At 42.7% G+C, this 12,408-nt stretch overlaps 1 protein-coding gene across 3 annotated transcripts in view; it reads right to left on the bottom strand.

Moving 5' to 3' along the window:
* LOC126251415 (jouberin-like) overlaps window positions 1-12,408 on the bottom strand; it is a 299,336-nt gene that overhangs the window by 45,798 nt on the left and 241,130 nt on the right. For all 3 annotated transcript variants that reach the window (XM_049951828.1, XM_049951826.1, XM_049951825.1), the window contains exon 10: window positions 9,429-9,590. In XM_049951828.1, the coding sequence (XP_049807785.1) occupies window positions 9,429-9,590 (162 nt within the window). The remainder of the gene's footprint in view (window positions 1-9,428; window positions 9,591-12,408) is intronic.

The following is a 12,408-nucleotide window of genomic DNA, read 5'->3' as shown; positions in this document are numbered from 1 at the left end:
GATTATATCCATATATGCTTCCATAAGCACATGAGAAAATAAGTACATATTATTTCTGGTCCTGTCTGTTGACATGATAGCAGAAACAGTGGCCTCTTTAACTTAGTCATAGCATGAATTTAAGTGCATAGAAGTTAATGATCAAGTTTTCAATACAAATGACAGTTGTGACTGCCTTCACAATTCTAATGCATGTGCAATGTGTGTAACCCCAACAAGAAAACTACTATGAGCCACAGATGTATCATAAATACTCTCTCACTATCTGTAATCTTGTATTTCAATTTTACTTATTTTCATGGCATAATTTTTCCCTAGTTGATAGTTGCAATTAGTTACAACTTAGAGAAATAACAATCCTCACATAGCAGTAATTTTTACACTCACTTTGGGACATTTATGACTCTTAACATCAATTATCTGCATCTATATGTTTCACAATTATTGAGAACCTTTACTGCCTCAAAATAATTTAGTTTAATCTTGTGGAAGCTCAAATTTTACTTTGAATTCTGATGGATTTCCCAGCAAATTTTGTTGCCAGTGGTTACTTACACCTAGACCAGAAAGATCCTGTAACTAAGACCCTGGGTTTATCACACTAGTTATGAATATGTGTATTTGAATTTACATTAGAAGATTAGTTTCATGAAATTATTTGAAGAATAAAGTGTATTTACTTGTGATGCACACAATTTTCGCATTGAGGTTAACTGTAATAAGATTTTAGGTGCTGACCATGAGGGTTGATCCTCTATTTTTTTGGAAAAAAATGTCATTTACCATTTACACTCTTCTAGCATCATTTCAGTTAATATCAAACTATGGCATTTATAATGTTTGATAATTTCTCTACTGTAGACAGCCGGTTCGCACTGTTATTGCAGTTTAATGTTTATACTTTGAGTTGCAAGCTACTCTCAGTGTCCAAGGCCTTGCCATTTTTAATATCTCCCCAAGGCTCCCTCTAATCCCATGTACTTGAGTGTCACAGGTAAATAACTGTACCTGCCTCTTGTGCCATCCAACTAATGTGGGGAATGATGGCATCACCATACAACGCTGCCACACCCAAGGTTCCATGGCCATCACCACAGCTCCATGCCCATTGTAATGCCCAGTCAAAAATATATTTCCCTGTAATTGTTTTGAAGCCAATTAGGAAATTTTTGCCTACTAAGCACTTGTTACCTGTAGCTATATGCCCTTGACATAGGCACCCCCATCACTATATGTGCAGACAAATTTCCATTACATGTAGAGCAAGCTTTTTCAGCCATCTAATAACACAACTGCATTTGATCTGACTGATCAACACCTGGCATGCCACTGTTGTAGTCTCTGACTACGTTTGGTTTCAAGGAAACTTTGCCATTTCAATTGCAAACTTCCACCATTTTGGCATGGTGCATATTGGAACTGGTCAGGAGTTCTGTTTTGTCCCTCCTCTCGCAAACAACAACATTGTAATCTCTTTGCCACAACATCTGACCTTTCTTTAATTTTGTAGTAACTAATGAATTTGGGTTCCTTTTCTGTTGTTATGTGATGTTCCACACGCATAGATTTTGTAAGCTGAGAAAAGTTTTGTAAGTGATACACAATTATAAAAATAGTCCATATGAAGCATATATCTTTTGTTCAAGAAAGCTTCCATCAGGAGTGAAACAACTTCAGGTGCATGACACTCCTCAGCCTTCTCTTGTGATGTGGCACAGTAGATTTTTATTTTGGGAAACATACCATTAGATTCACAGATTTCATTAAGTTTTACACCATAGTTGCGTTTCTTGTTCTTGATATACTACCTGAAAAGTGAGCCACAAAAACCACTGATTTGTCAATGTAGAGATTCTTGTCTGGAAAGTAATTATTGCTCGTGACGCTACTGAAATGGTCCAAAACTGGTCTAGTTTTATAGAGTTGGTCATTGGATTGCAGTAATTTATCTGAGATATGTATCTCTCAACAAAAGCTGAAATATGTCCCTACTTCTAACAGATCTCCAGAATGTGACAGTTTCAGAAGGATTTGTACTCCACTAATGTTCTATCGAAGGAAAACAACAAGGCACCATGTGCAGCATCATCCACAGAAGAAATACGTTCATTTCCACAAAATCTGTACCCTCCATCTCAACAGCCTGGATACTCTTCTCCTATCACTTTTTTCTGTTTCCTGGCTCGCATACAGATTTGCTTGTTAACATAATGACATTAGAAACACTTCAAGAGGGGGAAGGGGCGGATGGGGGGCAGCAAATCTGTTAGAACTTCAAGTTTAACACATATATTTCGGAATGACACAACAACACATATAAGTCACAGAGTAAGTTGACAAGTAAGACATGTGTACACGTTAGCATTTGAATGAGCACTGAGTCCCAGTCTAGTGGCCACTGCTCGGCTGGCTGCTTAGGTGGCACAGCTGCTGCATGGCTGGCAGACAGCGCCGCACGTAGAGGACACGCGTAATTGTGCGGCAGCACTTTGAATGATTGGCGAGCCACAACACTTTTCCCCCCTTTGAAATTGTTGCACTGGTCTTGATGGAGGTGTCCTGGAGATGGCTAACATCCATAGGCATTGTTTGACTCGCCGTAAAGTCTTGAGGAGGAGGATTCCCGTACAGACGGAAGTGCCCCGATGATAACGGGTTGAGATGACAGGAGACGTAGGGGTCGAATCTGCTGGGGCCCCATGCACCAATCTGCCCGTTGCGGCAAGTCCAGTTGATATGACAGGAGACATGGGCGATGTGTCAGCGTCCGTTGGAGGAGGAGGTGAGTAGATTTGCTCTGACAGAGGATGGTCCTCCGGTTCCTGCATGGGCACGTCTCCTGGTGGCATCCGTTCTGGTGCTGGCATCGCGATGACGGTGAGAGGGCTGCGTTGTGAGTATTGAGATATGCCAAGATCCCGAGCGTCAGGTAGAGCCAAAGGTGGTGTGGCGGCATTCGGAACAGGCGTTGCTGGCACCCGAGGCCGAAGCTGGTCTGAATGACGCACTGCAACACCCGTGTCCATCTGGATTTCATACAGGCGTCTGCCACGGTGTCTTAAGATGCGGCACGGGCTCCATTTTGGCCGCCTCTCATATCCCCGTACCCAGACGAGGTCGTCAGCGGTGAACCGGCCAAGTGAAGGCACCCGCGGCCGTGAGGTGGAAGGCCGCAGAAGATGAAGTAGCATGCGTGGCTGTCGGCCATGTAAGAGCTCAGCCAGGCTGTGGTCGCCCATGGGGGTGAAATGGTAAGACGCCAGAAACTGGAGATGCGCATCATCAGCAGCAGAAGAAGTCAGAAGTTTCTGCATCTGAGCCTTAAATGTGTGGACCAGTCGTTCAGCCTCACCGTTGGATTGTGGATGGAACGGCGGGGCCGTGACATGCGTAACGACGTGATGAGCACAAAAATCCGCAAATTCAGAAGAGGCAAATTGTGGACCATTATCAGTAACAAGAGTAGAGGGGAGGCCGTCCAAAGAAAAAATGCGGGCGAGAGCACTAGTGGTTGCCGTGGTAGTAGGTGACGTGCAACGGACAATGAAAGGAAAGTTAGAGTAGGCGTCAATTACGAGGAGCCAATAAGTACCTAAAAAGGGTCCCGCAAAGTCAGCATGAATGCGGTCCCAGGGCTTCTCAGGCGAAGGCCACGGTGACAAAGATGACTTCGGGGCAGCGGCCTGTGATGCACAAGGGCCGCAGGCAGCGAACATGTGCGCTATTTCAGAGTTGATGCCAGGCCAGTACACATGACGGCGTGCCAGAGATTTTGTGCGAGACACACCCCAGTGCCCTTGGTGAAGGAGGTGCAAGACCGAAGCACGCAAAGACGCAGGTACCACAACACGCGGCGAAGCATTGTCAGTGGAGAGGAGGTTAACACCATCCCTAGCCGTGAGGCGGTAGCGCAAAGTGTGGTAGTTCCGCAACGGATCAGAAGTCTTAGCAGACGGGCGATCTGGCCAACCCTTCTGAATACAGCGTAAAACCCGGGAGAGGGTAGGGTCAGAACCCGTAGCAGCCGCCAGCCTGTCCCCAGTGATGGGGAAAACGTCCACAACCCGCTGCTCGGCAACATCCAGGTGGAAACACAAAAGTTCGTCCCTATCGACTGCATGATCAGGACCCATGGGAAGGCGAGACAGAGCATCAGCATTCGCATGTTGAGCCGTTGGCCAGAAATGAATCTCATAATTGAAACGGGACAAGTAAGGAGCCCAACGCTGGAGGCGGTGTGCAGCCTTGTCGGGAAGTGACGTTGATGGATGAAACCAGGAAACAAGTGGTTTGTGATCCGTAACAAGATGAAATTTTGAGCCATAGAGAAAAACACCAAACTTATGAAGAGCATAAATGATGGCCAAAGCTTCTTTTTCAATTTGAGAATACTTTTGTTGGGCATCCATGAGCGTTTTGGAGGCATAAGCAATGGGTTATTCAGAACCGTCAGAAAAACGGTGCGTAACGACTGCACCGACCCCGTATTGAGAGGCGTCTGTGGCAAGAACAAGATGTTGGCCAGGTCGATAAGTAGCCAGGCACGGGGCCTGTTTCAGCATAGTCTTCAACTTCTGGAAAGCCGCTTCACATGACGCGGACCAGTGAAAAGGCACGTTTTTATGCAACAGGCGATGCAACAGCTGAGCCACCGAAGCCGCAGACGGTAAAAACTTGTGATAGTATGCTATTTTCCCCAAGAAGGCCTGCAGTTCCTTAACAGATGTAGGGCGAGGAAGGGCATCGATCGCAGCGAAATTTGTTGAAGCAGATGAATACCATCCTGAGAGAGTTGAAACCCCAAGTACCTGATAGATGCCTGAAAAAATTGTGATTTCTGAAGATTACACTTAAGACCGGCAGTCTGTAAGACATGAAAAAGTGTGTGGAGATTTTGAAGATGTTCTTCAGTGGTGGAGCCAGTGACAACAATGTCGTCCATGTAATTGATACACCCAGGGACAGGGAGCAATAATTGTTCCAAGAATCGCTGAAAGAGAGCAGGGGCGCTAGCAACCCCGAATGGCAAGCGTTGGTATTGATAGAGACCGAAAGGCGTGTTAAGGACCAGAAACTGCCGGGAAGCAGCGTTGAGAGGAAGTTGATGAAAAGCTTCTGACAGGTCAATTTTAGAAAAATACTGGCCTCCAGCAAGTTTAGTGAACAGTTCTTCAGGACGGGGCATAGGGTAAGTGTCGATGAGGCATTGAGCATTTACAGTGGCTTTGAAATCGCCACAGAGACGAACATCACCATTTGACTTAGCAACTACAATGACAGGAGAGGACCACTCAGTGGAAGTGACAGGAAGCAAGACCCCTGAAGCAGTGAGACGATCCAACTCCCGTTTTACCCGATCACAAAGGGCCACAGGAATGGGCCGAGCCCGAAAAAACTTAGGCCGAGCAGTGGGTTTGAGCGTCATATGAGCTTCAAAGTCGTTTGCATGGCCTAACCCAGGAGAAAAAAAGGGACGAAAATGTTGTCGACAAGGAATCCAGTTGAGCATAAGGAATAGCATCAGAGACAATATTGACAGAGTCATCTATGGAGAACCCAAAAATGTGAAAGGCATCAAAACCAAAAAGATTTTCTGCATTGCTCTGGTCGACCACAAATATGGGAACAGTGCGAACGACGGATTTGTAAGATACCTCAGCATTAAACTGTCCCAAGAGAGAAATCTTCTGTTTATTGTATGTCCGTAATTGCCGAGTGACATGGGACAGGAGTGGAGAACCCAGCTGAAGATATATCTGAGAATTAATTATAGTGGCAGCAGAACCGGTATCCACTTGCATGCGAACATCCCGACCTAGGACTTGGACAGTGAGGAATAACTTCCCTGAAAGGGAAGAAGTGCAATTGACAGACAACACAGAATCAGATTCAGCGTCATGTTCATAAACATCATGTATGCAGTCGGATTTGCAAACGGAAGACACATGACCTTTCTTTTTGCAGTTGTGACACACAGCCCAACGTTGGGGACAATCCTCACGTGAATGTTTCGTAAAACACCGCGGACATGAAGGAAGTTGCCGGGGGTTTTGCTGCAGTTTCTTAGCGGGTTGTTTATGGCTAGGCCAAGGCTGCGCATGGGAGCGCACGGTGGCCACGTCGGACAGCGGGGACACGCCGCACGCGTCGTCAACAGCGCACAGAGGTTGTATTTCCCTGACATCACCCCACGCCTCTATTTGCGCCCAAGCGGCGCGAGAAATTTCAAAAGACTGCACAATGGAGAGAACTTCATCTAGAGTCGGATTCGCCAACTGAAGGGCACATTGCTGAACTTCTTTGTCGGGCGCCGACTGAATAATAGCATCCTGTACCATGGAATCGGCATAGGATTCTTTGTGAACGTCAGTAACAAATTGACACTTTCGACTGAGGCCGTGAAGTTCAGCAGCCCAAGTGCGATAGGATTGATTTGGTTGTTTTTGACAACAATAAAAGGCAACATGAGAGGCTACCACATGCATTTGCTTTTGAAAATAGACAGACAGAAGTGAGCACATTTCAGCAAAGGACAAAGACGCAGGATCCTTCAAAGGAGCCAATTGCGACAACAACCGATACATTTGAGGTGAAATCCGGGAAAGGAACAGAGACTTACATGGTTGTTTGTCTGTGACATGAAATGCCAAGAAGTGCTGTCGAAGACGTTTTTCATAATCAGACCAGTCTTCCGCCGTCTCGTCATAAGGAGGAAAAGCCAACGACGAGAGACGCCCCGCATTTGATGCCGCGACGAAATCGCGAATCGCCGCTGTTAGAAGCGTTTGCTGTTCAAGGAGATTTTGCAATAGTTGCTCAACAGTAGCCATGGAACCCTGTGAGTCAACGGTGAAAAAGAAAAATCCACTACCTTGTCGCCAATTGTTAGAACTTCAAGTTTAACACATATATTTCGGAACGACACAACAACACATATAAGTCACAGAGTAAGTTGACAAGTAAGACATGTGTACACATTAGCATTCGAATGAGCACTGAGTCCCAGTCTAGTAGCGGCCGCTGCTCGGCTGGCCGCTTATGTGGCACAGCTGCTGCATGGCTGGCAGACAGCGCCGCACGTAGAGGACGCGCGTAATTACGCGGCGGCACTTTGAATGATCTGTGAGACACAACAAAATCAACATGTGCAATGATGCCAAAATTTTGTAAGTCTAATTCCAATCCCACATCCTCACTGAACACAAATTACTGGTGGATCCTGAGGAATGTCACTTCACTCATCACTGTTATTCATAGTGCCTGCTAAGGTACCAACATGCTCGTCTTGGAAATTTGTGGTAAGGTCTTATGGGACCAGACTGCTGAGGTCATCAGTCCCTAAGCCTACACACTACTTAGTCTAACTTAAACTAACTTATGCTATGAACAACACACACACCCATGCCTGAGCGAGGACTCGAACCTCTGACGGGGGGAGGCGCACGGACTGCTTTACACCACGCGGCTACCCTGCACGGCCATGCTCATCTTCTTCATTGCATTCACTGTTATCTGCATATGAATCCTCACTTAAATGCTCAAATGAAGATGGTTCACAGAGAATCCAGCATCTAACAATTCATCCATAAACTCATCCCATTCCAATTCATTAATGCCAGTTAGCTGTTCAAGTTCCACATCACTCACTTTCCTTCTATTGCTAGCCATTTTATGGAAAAAAATGAGCACAGATAATGATAAATGTCAGTTAACCACCTACACTGAAGACTGACCAGCTACTGACACAGTTAAAATAAGACATGGACTGTATTGTCAAATATGCTCCAAGATATACAAGCTGGTAACAGATTGTTAATAATGAGTTATCTCTTAGTTTGCTTCTGAGCTGCACTTCCTACTCTGCACACTAACTATGAGATTATTCACAGGCTCTATTTTCCCACCAAGAAAAATTTTTTTCTTAAATTTTGATGATGCAGATGGATTACAAAGGAGATGACAAATCAAATTTATGAACTGCTTAATATGGCTTCTCGGAGCAGTTTACTCAGTTTAGCTAAGGCAGTCAACATCTTAAGAATTCAGTAACTTCTCTCTCTCTCTCTCTCTCTCTCTCTCTCTCTCTCTCTCTTTTTCTCCTCAGCTAAAAACAACTCAAAAACAAATAAATCGTTCAGGTTACGATTGTGATCACTGATCTGCTGCAAGATAGTGAGTAGACATTTTACCTTTATTTATTTACACAGTAATTTGTACACTGCATTGTCAGTAATTTGTATCAATACAGTACGAATATAATGTTTAAACATCTCATAAAAATCTATACTTTATTTCCATGCTTTCTTTCACTTTTCAAGATTGAATGTGGCTCACATATTTTAAAGTTAGGTGAATTTGTTCTTTAAATTAAATATATGTTTATAGTTCCTTAAAATGAAGCTCACTTTTATTATAATAACAGAAATCCCAGGATGGAAATAATAAACTGAAGTAATGAAAGCTAGTAACTCATCTATATGTGATTGGTGTATGGTTTCTAGACACACTTAACACCACCGAGATGGAACTAGCTTTCTAACCATCTCTATCTCTCTCACTCTCTCCTCTCCTCTCTCTCTCTCTCTCACTCTCTCTCTCTCTCTCTCTCTCTCTCTCTCTCTCTGAAGGTCAGAACTGTTTCTCCAGTATTTCCTCTTTTCTTGAAGTTCTGTTGACCTAAGCTTATATTAGTCTATTTCACTTTATTCCAGTTACTTGTTATTTACCATACCATGCATACTGTAGCTGTGATCTCCCTGTCCTCCTCCCATGCTCTTAATCAGTCTGTTCTGTGAGTGTTCCCTTTTCAGTCCTTATTTTGCTACTTCCATTGAGGGTCACCTGCTTGCCTTCTATCACATCTTCTATTAACTCCTCCCCCCCCCCCCCCCCCCCCACAAGTGCCCAGAAATCTTATCTCCAAGTTGCAACATGCCTTTTCCCCATCCTTCCTTCATTCTTATTTATTTATTTAAATGCACTTTTCATGTTTTTACCAGAGAGAACCTAAGGATGTCTGATGTATTTGTGGAATGGAAGAAGAGAAGATAACAATCCTCCATAGACCCATACACCTCCATATAGTTGAGGCATTGAGTGGCCAATAGGTGAATATAGCTCTGAAGAAGAACATCCTCCAAAAGTTTAGCAATGTTTTCATTCTTTTTATGTGCCTATTGACCACTCCATGACTCAGTATTAGACTGAGTTGCTACCTTAATTCCATCCACAACTACCCATTAACATAATGATGTTTTTGTATCACTGACAAAACATTGTAATCATACTTTAAAATGTGCTGCCTGCAACTGCAAATTAATGATAATTACATCAATTTGTGTTATATCCTAACTTTAACTCTGTTACAAGGTAATAACCTCTACTTTACTCTATTGTAATGAAACTAACAATGAGACTGGCATACATACCTATAGTTGACTGCACCTCTAAACCATTGAATGGATGATCCTGTGGCAAGGTCAACCATTCGCAACAAACTGTCTCTAACATGCACTAGTAAGCGTCTTCCTCCTGGGTGGAGCACTAAATAGTTTATAGTAATGCCGCGGGTTTCATGCAGCTCAATTTTCCTGCACAGAACAGGTCAACAGTATGTAGAATTTAGGAGAAAGCACACAAAAATCCTAATTAAAAATGTACAGTTATATAAAAGAACGAAATATCGAAAAATAATTAGTAAAGTAACAAAAATCATTTTTACACTATACAAAAATTTCACCTATTACAAATTCTCAATAAGTATAATCATTTACTTCATGTCATCATCCTTTGAAGCTGCTGATAACCCAGACTTAACTATCATTAACTTTGTTAATTTTGTATTCCATCTATTTACATGTACACCTATATGATAGTTTGCAATGGTGGAAGGGGGGGGGGGGGGGCGGAGACCTGGGGCATGAGGTATTTTTAATATCTTGGAAGACAAATGGTGACATGTAAGTAGCCATGAAAAATGTACCAGTTCAGACACCATTAAAAAGCTACAGGATACTGACTTTTCAGTCATTTTCTTGAAAGAAAAACACATGGCTATACACTATATTTTTTCCTTTCTCTGAGAGCTAAAGGATGGTTGGGGACCACAGCCTTCCTTGCCCATGGGTAAGGGTGCCCCTGTCTATTTTGTCTTTGGAACATCTGATATCACACCTGAAGAAAGGTTTTGGTTAAACAATTCATTCATATGTTCCATGTGTTGTTAAGCAAGGACATAGAAGCTCTTATTGTGATTATCTGGAGCTTTAGGAATGACATCGGTTGAAGCACTGTGTGCTGTTCTCAGAATCTTCCTGATAGATATTACAATCAGGTATCGGGCCGCACTGTACTGGTTAAAGATGGGTAGACTACACCAGGTTAATGTAATAACTGTTTCACTGCTGAATAACAAGCACGACTTCAGAAAATGGAAAATTGACACATGAAAAAGAAGTGCAACATACAGCAAGCTGTAACACTGATTGCATTATGGTTAAGTGGCCACACTGTTGGATTACCACACAGGTGAGCTGTGTTCAGACCTACTGCATGCCACTTTTTTTCCACTGTTCACTGTATTCAAATTTGTGTCTGTGTCCATTTGCAACAGCAAGGTGTAAGGAAGGAACCTATAAAGACAGTTCATTCTGCACAGCTACTTTATTAGCAGCCAAAAGGAAGTGGTTTTTGAATGGGAACCACAAACGTTTGATGACAAGGTGACAAGTCAACCAAATCCTCCACCAGTAAAGACATCTGGTGTGCTATACACAGTAATAGTGACATTATGTGTGTCATATGACAGGAATCTCTTGGAGTGAGAGAGATAAGCCTCCTTGCCCAATTTAGGTGTTTGTATGAATGTGAATGTGATCACTCCCAAGGAAATGGTGAAAACATAATAATTTGTCACATATGCTGCAAAAAATTAATGCAACAGTTCCACAATCACACAGTTCCTCTGTGCTCTGTCAAAAAATGTTTTAAACATTTTTGAAGTTTTGTTCCATTTTGGAAGTTTTGACTCTTGGATTCCTTTGTTGCAATGTAGTTCACACCTGTTTATTTATTGTTTTCATTTCTGTGTGATGTCTATGTGGTATCTCACCTGCTCTCACTATTCATTACATTTACTTGCGAAGTAACGTATTCTTACCACATGACTCATATTCTAAAACCAATGTATAGCATGACAACTGCCAAGACTATAGAAAGAGAACAAAAATTTCAATGACTGGATGGACAGTTCATAATGTTGTGAAAAAAAAGGAAAAAATGGCATGAGAGAGTTTTCAACATGGCTCATCTGCTTCACAGTACAGCACTGTGACCACTTAACGATGATGCTATGCCTCTGTATGTGGGCTTATTTTTTATTTTTATTTATTTATTTTTTTTAACCACTTCAGCACACCTTCTTCCTGTTTTCATGCTTGACCTGTGTTCAGTTTTTGATGGGCTATCCATTGGGCCATCTTACCACTAAATCTGAGGGGGGAGGGGGGGTGGAGGACACGCTGGGGAGTTTCCCTTGTGAGAATTATAAGGGCGTAAAGCATGTCACCGTCACTTGTGAGCTTGTAGGATTTATTCATGCTTCTGAAATCTATTGACCTTATGGTGAGTCAGGTTTATCTGTGCTGTAGGTCCACAATGCATAGTTGAAAACCCACAAAAAGCTGTATCACTGGTTTCTCTGATATTCACATAAACGTGGGATCAAGAGTGGTGTGCTTTAGGCCCTTATGGATCTCAGCACCTCATTTGTATTCTAATCAAGATACCATGTTGGCAGACATTACTACTTGAGTTAAATCATTTCCACAAATGGCACTTTGTATTTGGAGCTGGTTGTTAACAGGGTGGGAATTGGCTTTCATGTGCAATGTAATCGTGAACTATCTTGTATCTGTTTTAAATGTTAACAGGAAAGTAAAGCTGTGAGGATGGGTCGCGTATGTCAGACTTGGGTAGCTCAGTTGGTAGAGCACTTGCTGTGAAAGGCAAAGTTCCCAAATTTGAGTCTCAGTCCAGCTTTAATCTACCAGGAAGTTTCATATCAAAGCACTCTCCACTGCAGAGTGAAAATCTCATTCTGGGAACAGAAAAGCAAATTACCAGCAAAAGTTAGCTGCAAAGGAACTAGGGCCTCCGAGAGCAGATCCTTTGATAGAGAGAGTGATGAAATAAAATAAGCGTGACTACAAGTGTACATTTAACAAGGAAGTGTACAGTTAGAATAAGTTGTTGTGTGGATGTAGCATAAGAATGTCTGATTTTCAGCATGGAAGTAAATTTTTGAACTAATACATCTCTTAGGGATCTTGTATATTTATCTGAAAAAATGGAAAAGCACAAAAATTCCCATTTACACAAAAATGTGAAATGGAGAGTTGCGAAAACTTA

The sequence above is a fragment of the Schistocerca nitens genome, chromosome 4, assembly GCF_023898315.1.
Source record: "Schistocerca nitens isolate TAMUIC-IGC-003100 chromosome 4, iqSchNite1.1, whole genome shotgun sequence".
In the NCBI taxonomy this organism is placed as follows: domain Eukaryota; kingdom Metazoa; phylum Arthropoda; class Insecta; order Orthoptera; family Acrididae; genus Schistocerca; species Schistocerca nitens.
This window is presented reverse-complemented; position numbering and strand designations above follow the sequence as displayed.